Raw genomic sequence first — 19,933 nt, 5'->3', positions numbered from 1 at the left:
GCACTTTTTTCATTTAAGATGTGATCTGTTTATGTAATGATGCTCTTGTATTTGCATACATATAAGGGTATGTCTACAGGGCATAATGAAGTGCTGTGTAAAGTGACCTGAGCTAGCACTGATGAGGCTCGTTAACCCAGATGGATTGTAGTGCTAACGTGGTTATAAGTGCTCCCAGTACTTGGCCTAAGATAGACATTCCCCAGCATACCTTATTTGCCTTTATCACACCAAGTGTGACAGAGCTTGCAGTTTGCTGCAGAAATCAGAGCGGGTGTGGCATTCCCATATGGGGGGCTTGGAGGTGTGGGGAGCTAGAGTGCCAACCATTTCTTCTTCATTGCCATCGTATTCAAGTGTTTCACTGAGGTTAGTGTGTGCGCCCCCAAACACTGTAGTGCTGTTACTTAGCTTTGCTATCATCATTGTGTGGATGGGGAGCTGAATATGCACAGGGTCAGAAGGAAGCCATGTCTCTTCCTCAGTTTCTTGAGATGCCCCATATTGGGCAAGCATGATGATAGGGACCTTTATTTATTTATTTTTTGCATCCTATGTATAAGGCCCAGGCCCAGAAACCTTAGAGTTCAGATGCCCCCTCATCATGGTTGCTCTTAACCAAAAGGCTGAGGAGCAGCTAGGGAGAAAGCATGAAAGTCTCCCATTGCCACAAAGTTGATGGGAGCCTCTCACGAGGATAAGCTACTGGAGGCCGTCTGAATAAAATATGTGGTAGTGCCCATTAAGCACAGCCCCCCTCAGTGCCAACTTTGTTTGAAGTCATGGTGAGCCACTGCATTGAGTATGTTTTGGCAACTTCTTCACTCCCACATCTGAGCTGTACCTTTCCCATTTCCAATTAGACCTGTTTTTTAAATACCCTTAAATGTCTAGCAAACATCACTGAATGGGGCCCCAAACAGTTTACCTAGAATCCCTCTGTTTCCAGCCTCTTTCAGCCTGTCACATATGATTAGTGTGTCCCTGCCTTCCATGAGGTGGAGCTGGACCAGGTTGCCCTGTGCTTCATCTGTATATAATTTTTTGAAGGATTCTGGGACTCATGACAAGAACAACCAGTTCCAGTCATGAGTCGGGAGGTAATTAGCACATGGCTCTTTTGTGGGAGGTATGTGGAGCAGTGCTGAGCTGTGTGGTCACTATGGCTTGAAACACTGTTGTCTCTTCTGGAGACCAGCCAGATGAGCTGTATGATAAATCATGAGCCTTTTGGTTTTGGGCTAATGTCAAGCATAGGTTGTACTATATACAAGTAATTTTGCATGATTTGTAATGGTTAAGGGAGATGGTAATGGGTGCGGTCATTGTAATGGGGATGATGATGGTCTAACTGTAAATGTGTGTTATGGACTGTCATGTGAACCAGATCAGCCATGAGACAGAAATGTAAAAGTATAGGCATATATATGTATTTATTTATACATATAGAAATATGTATTTTTGATAGATATATATACACACATGCACGCACGCACGCAAGTAGGTGACAAAGTGCTGTTTAAAACTTTGTTTGCAGAGTACCTAAGCTAAAACTTGCAGCAGTTTCAAAAGAGGTAAACTGCATCAATTCAGGATGAATTAAGTCTATAGGTATGTGTAGTAATTGCCATATATGCAAGTTACTACAGGTATCTTTATTTCTAGGTCAGTGTTTTCAAATTTGCTTTTCACTTCCATGAGCTCAGGGAGAGCAAGGTCTGATAGAAAGGAAGGGACTTCAGGGGAAAGAATTTGGTGGGGGGGAGCTATCTGATCCCCTAGATTTATTTTCCCTGCTATAGCAGTGGGAGGGGGCTAAATACAAGACAAACCTCCAATAATTAGATTCTATAGCTGAAAAATTATAACAAATTTATAAATTTTCCATATATAAAATCTAATTATTGGGGGGGTCATCTTGTATTCAATTAAATGTGGTAGTTAAATGACTTCACCTAGGTGCCCAAATTTTGGCAGGGTCCATATGCATTTCTGCATGTGTATATACATGAACCTGCATGCACAGTGGATGTACAAACAAATACATGCACGGTGGATTGTGTAAGGCTTTGTGTGCTTGGCATTTGCATACACAGGGAATTTAGTGTTTAATTCCTATTACTGGCAGTCACTTTATTGCTGTTGTAGAGTGTGCATTCCTGTAAATAGGGTACAGACGGCAAGTTCCTCTGCTCTGATATAAATATTTGTGTAATCCAAGAAATATTTTCATAAATTGCTATTATAAGTATCAGTGCAAAGAGTCTGTAAGGTTGTCACTAGCAATTTCATATCTGTCATCACACTGCCTATCACTAATACAGAGGTCTCTTAGTAGTGGCTGGTGCATAAATTTACCAAACAGTTTTATCAATAAACACTAGGTTTAGACGTGTTCAACATTTTCAGAAAAAATCACCTTTTGGGCTGCAATTTCCTGTGCTTAGTCTATGCCATTACTTTAGAAAGCACTTTAAGAGAACCTGAATATGAAAAATATTATAGTTCAGAACTCAATAGATCGAGTAGGCCAAATCCTGCTCTGGTGCATTGTCTAGTAAATGCCTTTGATGCCTAGGCTCATATTCAGATAGACTATAAAAAGCCCATGGTTACAAAAATGAGTATTTGAGTTCATTCTGAAAAATGAAATAACGTACCATGCTTTAGTAATTGAGAACCCGAAGCAGCTTATACCAGTGTCAGGGCAATTGGGAGAGGAACAAAGAACGTCTTCATAGGGGGAATTTCAAGAAGAGTGCATAGCTGGGTTAATTTACTGATGTCAGTGATAAGGTTCCCAGCTCTGAGCCCCTTTGAAAATCCCAGCCCTAGTGACAGTCAACCGTGGACATTAAGGATAAAATTTTCAACGCTGCCTAGAGGATTTGGATGCCCTGATCCTGTTCATCCTAATGGGAAACAGTCAGGAAAATTCTGTAAGTGGCTGTAAGTGGCTTTGGAAATCTATGCCCTTGCATCTCCTGGTAGACAGCACATTCAGCCAGAAATAAATGTTTGTCTTCCCATTGCCCTTCATTAATCCCTTGGTTTCTTTCTTCCCCTCCTGCCTCATCTCCTCTTTGCTGACCCTACAGACTAGATCACCCCAGGTCTTGGTCTGGCCAGGCCGGCTTAATGCAGGGAGTTTTTGTAGTGGAAAGACTTTTCTTTAAAGCCAGCAACAAATTTAGTGATGGGATAATTTCCTCACCTGCCCCATCTACTTTACACCACCCATCATGCACTGCAATTTGGCTGACAGTCCTAAAGACCTGCTGACATCTTACAGAGAGACAATATACAGTGCAAACCTGTTTGAATAGCATCTTTCATAGTCACTGTCTCTCAGGATCCTTCACACAGCTAAATAATACATCAGCAGAGCTAAGCGTTAGCAGATGGAGAAAGAAACGGATGCTCTGATCTTCACGCGTTCTTCCGTGCTCTCCGTTCTGCGCCAAACACCCACCCTCTCCATGGCCTCCCATAAAGCATTCTGCTTTTCTCCAGCCTGTCAGAGATAATTTTCCTAAAACTGAAGTTCAGATGTAAATATTAACTAACAGCCCACCCCCTTGCAACTAACCTGCCAGAAACATATAGACTAGTTAATTTAAGTGGTCTGCTCTCTGAAGGGAGGGTAACCAAACTACCTGTAGAGCTGCATTTCCTCAGCCTTGCATTACGTTATTCTTCTCCACCAGCTTTCCTACCACCCCAGCCTGTGTTCTTTATCTAACTTAGGATTGATCCTGCCCCTCAATTAAGGTCAGAGTCAGAACCCTTATCTCCTTTAATGAGTGCAGGATCAGACCTTTATAACATGAGCTCAGTGCTTCATGGACGTGTGCTTTCAGCTCCCTGCACATCCCTTGTGCCATGCAAGGAGTAAGATGATTGTTCTAATGGACAGTAATGGATGCATATAGGAAAGGAATGGATGTGAATGTTTAGGGCCTTTTCAGACACTGGGAGCTGTGGAGGAGGAAGCTGTCATGCCAGCAGCAGGGAGGCATGGTGAAAGGGTGTGGAGGAAGTCATTGCCTAAAGAGAAGAACAGGAAGAGACAGGAGACATTTCGAAGGCTGGAGCAAGCCGTGTTTCAAAAGCCAGGTGGCTGCTTTGACCTGGATGATGTAAGGAAGGGAAAGCACGAAGGGATGGAGTCTGCTTGAGTCAGTCTCCTATTTTCCTTCTGTGGGAAGATGGGCCTCATGCATATGCTGAGGTTTCCAGAGCAGTGGTTGAGAGGGAAGATTGGAAGGAAGGTCAAGGGAAAGGGCTTGTAACCGTTAACGTGTGAGAAGGTGAAGGAATAAATGACAATTTTAGGAGAAGCAGGGCAGTGGCGGCAGTGCAGAAAGGGCCTGGCCTTTTCCCGGAGCAGTGTTTGATTCCGGCATGGGATGTGCCTCTGAATGCATGGACAGAGTCTCCTCTAGACTTGCATGCTTCCCTTCCTGCCTAACAACCTGGCAGCACTGGATCCACAGGATGCTCCTCCTGTTCCTGATGCATTTGAGGGGGAAAGAAGAGAAATAACCCTGCATCTCTTCTGTGGGGGGAGCACACTGGAAGCACCCCTTCCAGCAAGCAGAGGAAGAGCAACTCAGTCTGGAGGGAGAGAGGAAGGACATACACTCTGAATACTGCTATTAGGAGAAATACCTGGTTTGATAATCTAGTTCACTTCAGGCGCATATCACCCAGTGATTGCAATAAGTGAAGATAAATACATCCCCAGCCTAACACATGGTATCCTCTATGTAGGAGTTTCCCAAGAGTCTTCCAGGACATTGAAAGCCCAGGCTGCATCAGCAGAGGGCAGGGATATGGGGTACCAGGCTGCAGCATCCCAACTTAGCCTTTCTTTTTTATTCATTCAGGTTTTGGATCAGTCAGTCTTGGTTATGATCCTGTTGTAATCCTGGCTGGAGCATCAGCTGCTCTTGTAAAAAAATTTATAGGGTAGTTAAAGTGTATGAGTCTGAGCCATAAAGGGATTTATGAACTGGGAGAGGCACAGATGGCTTCATTGCAGCCTCCATCACTGGCCTTGGAAACGTTGGTCTCTGGCCCAAACCACCTCTCGGGTGGGAAATCTCTCCTGCCTGCTAAATTCCAGACCCAGGAATCATCACAAGAGCATTCTTTTAATAGTTGTCCTGCACAGTCATTCCACATTTAACTAGCAGTGTCTCACCAGTTCTTTAGATCAGTTACTTGTATGTCATGGCCAAGTCAATATTGTTTTTTGGCAACTTATGGAGGCAGCGGTCTGGTTCAAATTCCCAACCTAGAGCATGTGCAGCCATGAAGAGGATGCGGCAGTTCGTGGAGTGTTCTGCTTGTCAGCTTTCCATGACTTACTTAGTGCAATGGGATCCTTATTCTTAAGGGAGTGCTTAATAATATGTCTAATCACACTTCCTAATTAAAGCAAATAACAGTTAAAATGGGTCCCAGAAGAGCAGTTTAGCCACTAAACATAGACATGATGATGAGGGAGAAAACATCAAACTAATGAGAGATGTGGGTGGGGGAAGGTCTCTCCCTTCCTGCAGAGTCTGGAAATAATCATGTGGAGACCCTTGCTCTCGCAGATCGTCTGCCCATTTAACAGATCTTGAGGTGTAGACTTGCCACAAAGACTTTGCAGACTGGAAAACCATACAGTCTCTATGTGTATATACTCAATGGAAGTGGGAGGACACACAGTGGAGACAGTTAGCTGATACCTCTGGTGGCTGTGTCAGTCCCAGTTCCTTCAAGTGACGGACTGAGGATAGGTAGGTACTGGGGGTTGAAGTAGCAAGAGTGGGAGTGGCAGGAAAGGAGAGAACAGATGTTCTTCCCCTCTCCCAAAGGATCTGTCCTTAAAAGAAAAAATAATTAAAAAAAATTCATGATAGGCCACATCCTATTCCACCATAGGCACCTAAGCACCATCCTTTTCCAACCTGGTTGAGTGCCTGAAAAACTACCAGTGTATCTATTTTTGTAGCACAACCTCATCTTAACCTTAAAATTGAGTCACGCAAAGTAGGAAAAAGGGGGGACCCATCCACCTTTTCCATGAATGATTTTTCAGGGACTTGAGAAGGGTAGAATAGGATCTCACTTAGGCATCTACTAGGTAGAATAGGATGTGGCCCCATGTGTCATCCTTTCCCTTAAGAAGAAAGGCTTGGGATGGTAGAGTGAGGCAAACTGATGGCTAAGGTTGAATGTAATGGATGGCTAGCCTTAACTTCCACTGCAGGAGCTTAAGGGGACCTAGGAGCTTCATGTGCATGCATCTGTGTATGCAGTCTCCAGGCAAGGCGCAGCATTTCCCAAGCAGTCACCAGATTGTCCCTTCTGCCAGCCCCTGTGGACAGTGGGATGATAACTAAGTCCTGAAACACCTTCCCTTTTGGAGAGCAGTAGCACAGATTGTTTCACCACCTGCCTCAAAAGACTACGGCGGCCCCTACTTATTGCAAGGCTGCATCCTTTCTGAGTGTGCCCCTCATGCCATCCCCCTGGAAGCTGTGGGGAAGGTACCTCCTCCCCTGCATCCTGTAGCAGTGCCAGCTATTCACACTGCAGCGTGTACTGGAATGAACAGGGATGGGTTGAATGAAATTGGCTGTCATGATACTGAACATCACACAGGCAGTGAGGGTCAGGTGAGATAAATTTTGTTTAGACTCATGTCACTTAACCCAATTCAGCCAGTCACAGTGAATCCTTAATGCCCCCTTCCCCTCCCAGCCTTTCATTGTGGCTGGACTCCCCTGCAATTGAGGGAGAAGGAGGTAGAAGGAAAGCAGTGGGCTGAGGGATGAGGTTAGCTGAAATGAAAGGGGAAGCCTTATCTTACTAATGCATACCTCATTATTTTCAGTGAGATAATAGCAAGCAGCACCCATTTAGTCCAGTGGTAACTAGCTGAGATGCCCAGCCCCATCACATGCAAAGCTTTTTATCAGTGAAATGCATCCTTTTCTGCTCTTAACAGGGACTTAGTGAAGGATAGGCAAGAGCGGGTCAGAAATGTGTTAAAATTTCAGAGACTGAAACAGAAAAAAATGGAATGAAACCAGGAAAGAGATGGTCATGGAAAGGAGGAGATGGGTATAGAGGGATTTAAAAGAGGTGGGAACAGAGAAAGAAAATTAAAGGCGGGGGAAAAGAAAAAAAGAGTATATGTCCCAATTTTGGGGTCAGCGAATGCATCTATACGTGTGCTTTACTGCAAAGTTGACTGATGAGCTCCATGGTAAAGCATCACCATCTACACGTGAGCCAGTATTAGGGCACTGTATATTAATGAACTCTGCCATAAGATAGTAGTGCTAGAAACAGTACTGTCTTATGGTGAAATCATTTACTGTGCAGAAACACACATGGAGACATTGACCCGGACCGCAGCAATTTGAGCTGAAGTGGAGCAGCGCCGAGGCTGATAGTAGGCTCAGGGGCTCAGCTACACGGCTCCACAGTTTCGGCATTCTTGTGTCGCAGGCAGCCCCTCCACTGCCTGACGCTGCCACTTGGACCCCAGGGCTGACCCCCTGAGCTTGTTTTCAGTTCCCGACTCAAACTGCTGCGGTCTCGGGTGCCCATGAAGATGCTGCACCCAGGAACACCTGACTCTGGCGCGAACTGCACCAGACTTTATAGAGCTGCATTAATAGCTCATGTACATGCACACAGTGAGTTGTTACCTCTTCGTGTTCCTAATACAGTGGTTTTCAATCTGGGTTTGTGGATCCTTGGAGGTCCTCAGACTGTGTCTAAGGCATCCACAAAAGATGACTATGATCAATCAAAAGTATGTGAATACCCACACTTACAATTCAAAAGAGTCCGCACCTCCATTCAAATTTTTTTAGGGGTCTGTAATGAAAAAAGATTGAAAACCACTTTCCTAACAAGATTACATTAGCTGGAGGCCCTGCGTGAGAGCAGGGCCACATGGGACTAAACACTGTAGTGACAAGTGATAGGAAACAGCCTCTACCGCAGATAACTTAGTCTAATTAGACAGACATAGGCAGGAGGATAAGAGGTGGTCAGCCACAGAGCCTCTTTGACTTCCAGCCACTGGAAGTATTTTTATGGCAGGTCTCCTACCCCTCCATGAGCTCTAAGGGAAAGGAGAATTTGAATTGAGCTACCAGAAAATGTTATTATTTGATGCTATCACTCTGAGGAATAATGCAGGACTGACATGTTACTAAATGTGTATAATTAGAGGAGAGCATCTGCAAATAGGGCCTGTCACCTGGGGAGCAGCGGTGCTGCCCACTTCTCTTGTCCAGATGCACAGGAGTTCATTCTGAAAAGCACCTTTTGATTGCTTTATTTCAATAGTGCTTGGCAGACTCATTTTTTTCCATTGGTTAATGGGTACCAAAGGAGAGGAAATGCCATGTGAGAAGCCATCTTTAATGTCATTTCCATCCCTGGGCATAAGAACGTTGCTTCTCTTTTTAACATGTATAGTAATAAGAGCACAGCCTGACCTGACTCCCGGAGGCAGATTCCACATCTCTGTCCAGCGCCCTACAAAATCCACCATTGTTTGGCTGCATCTCGGCAGCCGTGATATGAGAGACCTTGGAATGATTTTTTAGTAGGCAAAAATAATGCCTGACTATTTGCTATGGCAGCCCTGTAGACCATATTTTATCAGACCATTCAGGTTTTTGATTATAATTGCTACACTCTATCAATTTAGTAGCAGCCACAAAACTATCAAATTCCTTTTTGGGTAAATAAATATTTCTTAAATTATGCATGCAACATCATAAACTTGCCACTTTCCTTACCATAAAACCAGCTAATTGTAGTTTTGGTTTGTAACTGCACCCCTGTGAGCTGAATGTTCAGTATAAACAGGAGACGGCATGAAGAAAACCTCTTGCTATGTGTTTACTTAAGAAGCTGCAGCTCTAAGTTGTCTGGCATAGACAAAAAACCTCTGGGAGTGAATGACAGCTCCAACAGAGAACTGAAGAAAGACATTCAGGGCTGCTGTCTCTTTTGATTTTAACATGCTGTTTCTCCAGCTTAAAGTCTCAGCTCCTGGAGCCCTGTTACTTTGTGAGAATTTCAGCTTTCCTTAAAAAATAAGTATAGTTCCTAGCCCATGCTATTGAAATGTGATTTTGAGGATGCATTCAAAGAAGCATGAAGGTGGAGCAAGTTCATGACCTTATGCTGAACTTGCACCAAAGGCCACCCCGCACAGGAGACTCAGTTGTAAATGGGCTGGTTATTCAGGCTAACAGTCAAACGGAGATGGAGAGATGGGAGTCACATCACTCCATTGTGTGCTTTCGGCTACATAAAATGGCATGGTCTTATCATGCTAGTGCAATGGGCCACCTAGACTTGACTGGACCTTTGCCCTTTTTTTTTGGACCAACATGTTTGGAAACTAGAAAAGACATAGAAAGAAGCCCAGTTATTTCATGATTTTAGTTCATGGCTTTAATTCATGCATTTGTCATTCATTTTGAACTGTCAGGGCTGGGGATGGTGTCATTTTTGTCTTGAAGTATTGAAGACTGTTCTGTCCATCAGTCTGTTGGTTTGACTGTATGGATGTATGCTGCTGGGAAACTTCTATCCTTACATATCTATTATTAATCTTGTTTATTGCAACAGTGTCTAGGGACTAACCCAGGAAGGGTCCACTGGTGCTGAACACTGCACAAAAGCCAGAGTAGTAGTACAGGGACCTTGCCTCAAAGGATTACAGTCAAAATGGATAAACACAGGGTGAGGGAAAATCTTGAGTATGCAAGAACAGTAAGCAGTAATGTAATACCTCCCACATATGCATCCATTTCCCTGTCTATGGATCTATGTTGTATTTTACATTTCTTTCTCTATTGCTCTTTCTCATTTTCTTCTGTCGTTTCTTTCCTTTTAGCATTTTGTTACTCAGAAAGGTTAAGATACAACTTACTTCTTCCTCACCTTTTTTCTCCTTTTCTTCAGTTATTCTTTCCCTCATTGTTGTTTTTCTCCTTTTGTTTTTCCCTTTTTATCTAGCACTTTCAATATTAATCCACAGTTGCCTGAGATAACCTTAACAATAGCCTCTAGCCCCAAAAAGGTGTCAAATTGATAAATATTGATATCTACCTGCAATTCTACCTTGATTTTGCTGCTAATGCATTTGGTATGACTTCACTAAATAATGGCACAATCCAAGTTCCCATGTGCAATGTTTGGACTGGTCTCAATCTGTCAACTTATAAGTAATATGTTCTACATTTCCAGGAGAGGAGTAAGAGAAAAGATAATGGAGGAGAAATGGAGGACAGAGCAGTAAAAGAAAATAGTGTAATGGAGGAAGAGTTGAGTGGGGTCTGGAAAGGGTGGCGAAGATATGGAGAGAAAAGTAGAGGAGCTAAGAAGCATACGTTTTTAATGCACATGTAATGAGGAAAGTGTCAGAAAGATGTAGGATGCTTCTAAAACCCTTCCCCTTAGCTTTAGTACTCTCTTTATTCTCCCTCTGTGAATGCCCCTCCCATATCTCGTATAACAAGGCTCTCCAGGAATGAAGATCTACATTGATCCCTTCACTTATGAAGACCCAAATGAGGCTGTCCGCGAGTTTGCCAAGGAGATTGACGTGTCCTTCGTGAAGATCGAAGAAGTCATTGGAGCAGGTGTGTCTCATTTTGTCCTAGATAAGCTTCTACAACTTTCTCCAAAGCTACTGCTTCCTAATCTTTCCATCTCTTCATGGGCTTCAACCCTTCTCTTGGTATCAATCTGTTCACTCATTTGTTAAAATAAGAACAGTCATACATTTGCCTAAAAAAGATGAAGTTTGGTTAACTTACTCACTGATTGATCTTCATGCATTTTTAAGTTTCCTGGTTTAGCTTCCAGGAAATAACAAGACAAAGACAGACATCTCTTTTTAGTCTTATTTCAGATGTATAGGTACGTGGGTAAGTAGGTAGGTAGATAGAAGCTATTCATATCATTAATAGCATTCCTGGTGTTATTTTTAAACAACTGTATTGTGCTAATGGAAAAGAATAGCCAGTATGAGAAATTCAAAGGAAAAATGAATTGTTATGCCTTTGAAGTTAGACACAGCAGTGCATTGGCTGCTTGGTAGTTTTCTGTCAATTCAAAGCAGTCATAAAGCTAACTCAAACATGAACCAGCCATTTTGACACCATATTTAAAAACCACCACATGGAAAATAATAGTTTGCAGCAGCCAGATATTTTCACGTTTCAGGGTTTTCATTTTCTGTTGCTAAATCAAAAATATCCAAGAAAAAGAGACTCAATTTTTGTTCCCCTCCCTCTGCTTCCAAGATCTAATTTTTTGTGGGGGGAAAAAAAAGGTTGTGATGAAATACTTTTTTAACAACCCTAATGATTTACACTCACTCACTCACTCACTCACTCACATATGAGATAGAGTCATATTGGATGGGTGGATGGATGAATGGATAACTGAACCCAAGTTGTTTTGAATGCAAACTTTCTCTGGTAGATCTCTGGCCTCAAAGACAGCATTGTCTCAGTGTGTCACATGCCAACCAGAAAGTTAAACTTGATTCTAAATTGAAGTGAAACCGACAGGCTTATTTTCATTGTCCAAGATGAAGAAAATGCAATATGAAAGTGAATGGCATCAAATTATGTCAGGGCTGACGGTAGTTTTATGAAGAGTTTATATTATGGGTTGTATGGGATGGTTTAGATCGGGATGATCCTGCCTCAGGCAGGTGGTTGGACTAGGTGTCCCCTGGAGGTCCCTCCCAGCCCTGCTTCTCTATGATTCCATGAATTATAGCAGTTTAGATTTAGGAAAATATCTAAGTATTCATAATCTCTTAGCCCCTGAACCTGCACCAGCGATAGGGTCCAATTGGAATCTGATGCCTGATCCCACAGTTGTCTTCTGCCATGCATATGTGGCATGACAGGAGGTACAATTGTTGGGATCATGGTTCAGATCCCATTGCGTCTTTAACTGAACATCTGCCAGGGGCCTGTGGCACTTCCCCTTGCAAAGGGGAGGAAACCAGTAGATTTGTGAGAGGAGACAACTATTGAACTGAACAGGTTTTTCAGCCAATCAGGTTGGAAGGAGTGATGGGAGAAGTCCGTGGTACTGTTACTCTGTGGTTGTGATGGATGTTCTTGCAATTGCAGGGGAGTTTGGTGAAGTGTATAAAGGACGTCTGAAACTACCCAGCAAGAGGGAAATCTATGTAGCTATAAAGACATTAAAGGCTGGCTACTCTGAGAAGCAGCGTAGGGATTTCCTGAGTGAAGCCAGCATCATGGGACAGTTTGACCACCCGAATATCATTCGGCTGGAAGGAGTGGTGACCAAAAGCCGGCCAGTCATGATCATCACAGAGTTTATGGAGAATGGAGCTCTGGACTCCTTTCTGAGGGTAAGCAAAGATTATAACCTCTCTGGCTTTGTTTTTAACACCATAGTGAAGGGAGTCATGCTAGCTGGAATTCAAGCACGGTGTCATGTAGAAGATCCAGTGAGTCCTCCTGTGCTACTTGGATTAATGGAGGACATGGTTTTCCAAGTAGAAGGCAGACTAATGAGTGAACCAAGAATCAGTATCGACAGAGGGTGAGATTTTCGAACAAGCCCAAGAGAGGGAGGAGCTCAAGTCTTGTTGCCTTTCAATCAGGCTTATGCTCCTAAATTCCTTTAGGACTTGCGAAAATCTCCTCCAGAGCCCTTAGCCAGGAGGAGCAGGTAGCTGTAAATACAACTACAAAAGGAATGGATGGGAGAAATTCACACAAAGGACAGGCCAGCTGTTGAAGGAAAGGATAAACTATAGATCCTTTCCAGCCTTTTTTTCTGATTCTGTGATAACAACAGCACTAAAACCTGAGGAGTGGGCTAGCTGCACCCTGTGGCAACCAGCCTGCCAAGGCAAAGCTCTACCAGTGTCCAGCACCTTCATGATCCATGAATGGAGTAGGGGAAGCAGGAGAGGCTTGCCAAGGGTTGGGGATGCTAAAGCAAAGGTGAGGACTTCTGAATTGCTGGCACGTTGGGCTGAAATAGGGGCAGCTCATTGAAGTAATCTAAAAGCAGGGGATAAGTAAACACAGTCTGAGGGAAAGATATATCTTTGTTTTCTTGCTATTTTTGTAAGTGGTTTTGAGCCTGGAGCAATTTCAGCACCAGCTGGCAGTGTCCGTAGCAAGTCAGTGACAAGGTGTCAGCCCTATGGCTCCTTGTGGACAATGCCACTCTCATTGTAGTCTCTAGCATCATTTAGAAAAAGCAGCAGCCACAAAAGCGCCAGACAAATGCACACATAAATAATCCTTATGGGGCAAGGAAAGCAACCAGCTTTCTTTGTACTGGCATCCTACACCGTGTACCTAGGGTTGTGGAGGCAGCTCAAAGGCATGCTTAGCCAAAGCTACAAAAAGCCTAGGAGACTGGGGGAGGAAGGCATAAAAGAGAGAAATGGAGGGAGAATAAATGAGGAATGGGTGATGAATAGGCATGAGCGTGAAGGGGAGGAAGAGTCCTACTTGGAATGAGATTTTCAAAGGGAACCGAAGAATCAATTAATGGGAATTTAGCATCCAAATCCTGTAAATCCCACTCTATTTCTTAAGCTCAGAAGCAGGTAACTTATAAATCTAATTTCAGCCTTGATGTAAAAATAGCATCGCTAATTGGTGCATCAGCTGCGTGGAAAGATAGCAAAGTAGGTCATCATTTCCACTCTGCACAGAGACCAAAGCCAAGTAATGAAACAGGACTGTTCCTGACCCTTATGCAGGTGTGTTAAAGGAGTCAGGGAGGCAGAGACAGGTAAGGAAATCCTTGGACCTCTCTCTAGGCATGAGGAGCAATCTCACTCTCAATGTCTTGCTGAGCAGATAAATTGTTCCTTGCCATTGCTGACATCCTCACACCTGTATAGGGTAGGGTAGAGCTGGAGATACAGATTCATTCCCACATCTGCATCAGCCTATGAGCAGAGAAGTATTTATCCTGTCCTTTCTGCCCAATCTACATGGTGCTCAAAACTGGCTTGTGTCATGGAGGCACAATCCACTCACCACCAAGGTAGCCATATTGTCATGTGGTAAAATGGGTAATATTTTCCCCTGGGAACCTTTTAGCTTTGTACTATTGATGGGGAGTCAGTGTGGCACTTCCTTTATCACCAACTAACCTAGCTGTGTGGGTTGGGGGCATAAGGAAATTGTCCTGTTTTATCTCATTCATAGGACAGGCCACCAAAATATATGTTCAGCTGTTTTTATTTGGAGGGGAGAAAGAATTGAAAGAAGAGAGGAAAATAAGATCATTTGGAGCCCAGGAGAGATTTTCAATCTTGGGAAAATAAAACTCAGAAATGGAGCCAGTCTGTGAAAAATCTCTTTTCCCTAAGTTAGTAAAAAACCCCAACTTGCTGGCTTATTTCCTACTAGATTCACCAAAAACTTGGATTCACAGGATGAATGAATAAGAGCCCTGTTGGTACCAATGTAACACCTTGAGGCCTCAGCCAAATTCAGGCTCTCTTGTGCTAGGCCCGATAGCTATCTCAATAGGAAGGGCCTTGCCATAGAGAGGCTGTGGTCTCCATTAACAGTGCGGAGGAATATAACAGTGCAGAGGAATAGTGACTTGCTCATGACTACGCAGCATGTCCGTGGCAAAACCGGAACTGGAACTCGGGTTTCCTAGCGCAAGTCCCAGTCACCAGACCACACTGTGCTTGTAAAGAGAGCTGTTTATTGGCTCTGTCCATAAAGGGATCATGCTAATTATGGTTCTTGCTCTTTGTAACTGCAGCAAAATGATGGACAGTTCACAGTAATCCAGCTAGTGGGGATGCTCAGAGGGATTGCCGCTGGCATGAAGTACCTTGCAGAGATGAATTACGTGCACCGGGACCTTGCTGCCAGGAACATCCTGGTCAATAGTAACCTGGTGTGCAAAGTGTCTGACTTTGGCCTCTCACGCTACCTGCAAGATGACACCTCTGACCCAACGTACACCAGCTCCTTGGTATGTACCTTCCACCCCCTTGTATGCTCCTCATAGATAAATCCCAGACTCTCTGGCTGAGGGTGGAGTTGCCGTGAGGCCTCCCACTTCCATCTCTCTCATAACAGCAGCAACTGGAGTTATACTCCCCTAGTGCCTTTCAACATAAACCATCTTCAAGCCATTTGCAACTTGTGTCCTGCTCAGAGCTATGGAAATATTCCTCATGAAAACAAAAAGCTGGAAACATTCCCCTTCTTGAGCTAATATTTACTTCTGTGAAAAGATAATTCTTTCCTGGAGCATTTTCCACTTCAGGAAACAGTTCATTAAGGCTGGGCCCTACCTACAGGAAACATTGACAATGAGCACAAGACCCATAGAAATAGTAGACATGAACGTGTGGGTATAGGGGTAAATGGGTGGGAGAGAGAGTCAAAAGGATCTCATTCCTGCTTCTTGTGCCAGGCTCCTTTAAATCCTGGCCTGAGGGCTGCTGTGGAGTTTGTCCCTCTTGTTGGACTCAGGCTTGCTACAAAGCAGTGTCTGAGCTAAATGTGATGGAGTGAAATGACTGGAGATGTTAATATTCATTGGCAGTCACCTCTGTGCGCCAGATTTGCAAACATTTGTAGGTGCCTCAAGGTGCAGATCGGTGTCTAGTGGCATTTACAAGAGCATCTAAGTGAAGAACTCGCCTGTCTGCGTCTTTGACTATGCAAATGTCTATGTGAATTTGGCCCTTTCTCACCACTTTCCCTTCACATGTTATTGAACTGTCCTATGTTTGATTGACAAACACACTTTGGAAGGAGAAGAACTGTTTTCTTTTGCTTTGTGTGCCTCCCTTCTCTTTTCTCAGTCCTTTTTTCCCCACCATTCTCTTTTCCCTCTTCTTTTTTCTCCTTCCCATTAATTTTCCCTTGCTGTCTTTTCTACGTTACATCTTTCAAATTCCTCTTTGCTCATGGCTAGTTTTCAGATGAGATGTTCTCTGTCTTCCATTAAATGAGCATGGGGGAAGGAGCCATGCAGTGGCGATCTGGGAGGGGGGACTTCAGGGGAAACAAAAGGAGGTCTGATTGCACATAGAAGGTATTACAACTGAAGCTAAAGTAATGCTCCAATCCTGATCTATCTTTCTCTGTAGGAAATTTGTTCCAGGCATTAATTAAAGAGACAAGTCTAATCCAAGCACTGCTATTCCCCAGTCACTGTTCTCTTGTTTAATTAACTCATTCATAGATAATCCCAGGGTTTCTTCACTCTACCATTGTCTCCTGCCTCATCTATTTGTAGATTAAAGCTCTTCTTTTGCTACTGGCAGCCTCAGAAATAACAGAACCCCAAATCACTCCAGACTTTCTTCTGCGGTGATTCTGTCATCCCAAAGTGGGTGTCTAGCTATCATTTGACTCTGTCGAAATGGTGGCAGAGGTAATGAAACAATGATTGTCGTAGTTAGAAAGAATAAAGTAAATGAGTTGCATCTTACCCTCAGGTTCCATTTACGTTCAGATAATAAAAAGCTAATAAGGGATTTTTAGATTGTTAGATTGTCGTAGATGTGTGCAGCTGCAGCATGAACAATAGATAATTAGAAGTTTATCGATTGATGTTATAGATGGTTATAAGACTTGGCTACAAGCAAGCTGTTGACCTGATGGACTCTACAATCAATAACAGTTGATTGATCATTTATTAAAACACCTAATAGTTATTCCTTAACCTGTTATAAGCCACTTAAAACATAATAATGTAAAGTGTGACCAGTAAAGTCTTTAGAGAGTAAAAATGAAGAGAGTTTTTACTGGCAGCACTGAAAAAGGATTGAGGATGTTGGAGCTATAACAAAACAGGTCATGTCCTATTGATCAATAGGTGCAATATACAATGTAAAATTTGGAGGCTTTTTCTTTTATTATTAAAGAAGTAAAAAGACTCAGTGTTTGCTTGAGCAGTCACCTGATGTTTTGGCCCAAACTGTGTAAGATCTCAAATCAGTAATAAAATGTGTGTGTAGGCTCAAAAAGTGATGATGGGACATTAAACCAAAACCTCTGAAAATCAGTTTCTTCTCGGTGTTCCTGCTGCACCCTGCATTCTGATTCTTAGATGCAACAAACTGCACCCAGACGCTGACATGGAGCTGACCGATAGGGACAGGACTGTGTGAATAGTAAGCTGCCCTGGTTTGCTAGGGTCCAGGTGGAATGGAAAGGGATGTTTCTGACCTTAAAGACTCAGATGGTTTGGGGCCTAGGTCTTTGAGAGACAACTTCTCTCTTCTTGTGCTCCATGGCTGTGACCAGTGGTGATACCAAAGCTGGAGCTCCCTTGACTCAATCAGTAGGAAGCTGCTGAAAAGATTGATCTCTCCACTTTCTTCCCCTCTTCACTTCTCTCCTTGGACCATCAAAGCCCAGATTTACTAATATCCTGGTCATGCTTCAAAGACCATCTCTCTTTCCATGTTTGTGTAGGCAGTGGGGACACTGGGTAGTGGGAGTATGACTTGTTGAATAGAAGGATTGTTGATAATCTGAGCAGGAGGGTGAGTTTGATGCTAGGAGTCTGAACAATAGCATGTAATGTAAATTGTGGCAGGAACCCCTGTAAGGCAAGCACCTTGTGGGCTGTGTCAAACTGAAGTAAACAGAGGCAGCATTACACAAAGCAGAACCTCATCTGGAATAAACTGATGCTCCTTACCATGTAGCCCACTGCAGTCAGTGCTGGTTAACATACATGGGGAACTGGCTAGGGCCTGGTCCTTGTCCTGCTCCTCTGGGCTGAGATGGGAGTGCTGTCTGGAAGAACATGCAGATTGTAGCCTATTAAGCAAAGAATGCCATTTTTGCTAAAGTGCCCAACACTCGCTTCTGGGGAAAGGCATGAAGTGGCCTTTCCCACCTTTAGAGATAAAATGGATTATCTCATCTGTGTTTATATTTAATTTAAGCCATAATAGGCCTTCCCAGCAGCTGGGAAATGATGCTCTGCCTGCAATTACATCACTCTGCCTCCCACAGCAGGTTTTTAGCTCTGGGGAAAAGGCAGGAAAAACAACCTGGCAGTTAATTTCTCTATTTGTAGTTATTCAAATAGAATTTTTGCTATCCATCTTTACAGAGCAGCTGACACTTCATGGAAGGCTAAAGAAAACAATTGTGCTGAACAATTTCTGAAACAATTCTGCCTAGAGTAAATATCATACATTTTCTACATTCCCCTTCCTTTTTCATTATTTTTAGCTATTACCTCAGTCATTTACATGAAAACAAGATCGTTGTTTCCTGACAGTTCATATGCTCCTGTTTCCCCATTGAAGTCAGCTTCCCCTGAATGTGACGTCATCACTCTTGCCAGGAAAATGAATTATGAGGTCACAAACAAAATTATGAGGCAGGTCTGCCTTGACTGTTTGCAACAGGTAATGTTCTGGCCCTGGGTCTACTGGGGAGAATGTGGATGGAATTAGAGGTTCTGTTTTTATAACTTGGTATGAAACAAAGCCCTGACCTTTCCTCCCCACAGAGAGGAAGCTTTCATATTGGGTGCATCTACACATGCACATTTACTAAGCAGTAACCACAATTACTGCGCAGTACAGGCGCATGTGGCCTATGCCAACTTGAGCATAAATTTGATATCTGCATCATGCAAGTATCAAATTTACGCCTGATTAGTTACTGTGCAGTAATGCACATGTAGATGCCTTACTGTGCAGTAACACTGTGTGTGTGCGGACTGACTTGGGATTAATTTTAGTTCCAAGTCAATCCACACACAACATTAATGCACTTTAATGACTGCACATGTCGACGCTGGCCTATTCCCGCTTACTGAAATAAACTGGCATAAATGCACGTGTAGACACACTCACTGGGTGTATTAAGAAATTACCCATGATTTGTAACATAACTTCATCATTTCAAATCATTAGCAGAAAAAGGAGAAGAGAACTTTCCTTGGGGTGGTTTGATATATCCTATATGTTTTATTGCAGCAGTGGAGATGATGTTCTGAAGTGAAGGATGATAGGATTTGGATATATCTTCAATTTAGGGCTTGAGAATAGTACACCTATCACATTTAATGAAAGTTATTCAGACATACACTGAAGAGGAAGAAGACCCTGTGTACTTTTTCCAAAAAGATTTCAAGCCTATATGAGAGATTCCATATATAGGGAAATATATTTCCAGTAAATTAGAGTTCCAATAATAATGCTAGTGTTACCCGATGCATAGGAAGGTGTGATAAGGAGATAATAAGTTTCTAAAAAAGAATGCCCTTTGAGCTGAAATGTACTTTGCTTCTCAGTCCAAATTTGGGTTAGAAATGTTGTTACATTACACTGGACAGTGTCTGAATACCCTGAAAAAGGTGGATGGCAAGTCTGAGTTTTCACTGGCTTGCATTTTTTGCTCTCACACTTATTGCATCTTTGCAGAGTGGGTGTATTGTGTTACCATTTTGATCTTATAATGTTTTATACCCATTTTGCTATGGTGTAAATGATCAGGCAAGGTTGAAGGCAGTGGTGAATCAGGTCCAGAATTTCTCTGGTTACCTTCCTGTTTCCGTTATTGCTCAGTGTCACTTGTATAAAATCAGGATTGTTGCTGCTTTGAGAATTCTTCAGTTCTGTTTAATGTCCCAGCTGAAACTGTCGGTTGAAATCCTCTGCCAGAACATTGGTTCACAGTAGCAAGGAATTTGGCTCCTAATATCCTGATTGGGACACCGTAGTGCATTGCTATGGAAATGATTGTGATGTCACCAGAACGTCCCTATATTCAATCAAGCCAACTGTATGAGAGATCCTGCAGACCGTTCCAGCAGCAGGGACTGCTCCATCCCCTTTTGTTGCTATGTCTGGAATTGCTGGCCCTGA

The 19,933-nt window shown here is 43.1% G+C and overlaps 1 protein-coding gene across 13 annotated transcripts in view; it reads left to right on the top strand.

The window, feature by feature from the left end:
* The window catches only part of EPHB1 (EPH receptor B1), a 365,941-nt gene that overhangs the window by 300,084 nt on the left and 45,924 nt on the right, over positions 1 to 19,933 (top strand). For all 13 annotated transcript variants that reach the window (XM_006021000.1, XM_006021003.1, XM_006020996.1 and 10 more), the window contains 3 exons: positions 10,557 to 10,679; positions 12,192 to 12,439; positions 14,839 to 15,054. In XM_006021000.1, the coding sequence (XP_006021062.1) occupies positions 10,557 to 10,679; positions 12,192 to 12,439; positions 14,839 to 15,054 (587 nt within the window). The remainder of the gene's footprint in view (positions 1 to 10,556; positions 10,680 to 12,191; positions 12,440 to 14,838; positions 15,055 to 19,933) is intronic.

Source organism: Alligator sinensis, unplaced genomic scaffold, assembly GCF_000455745.1.
Source record: "Alligator sinensis unplaced genomic scaffold, ASM45574v1 scaffold1086_3, whole genome shotgun sequence".
Taxonomy (NCBI): domain Eukaryota; kingdom Metazoa; phylum Chordata; order Crocodylia; family Alligatoridae; genus Alligator; species Alligator sinensis.
Note: the sequence above shows the minus strand (reverse complement) of the source record. Positions and strands in the feature narration are given on the sequence as shown.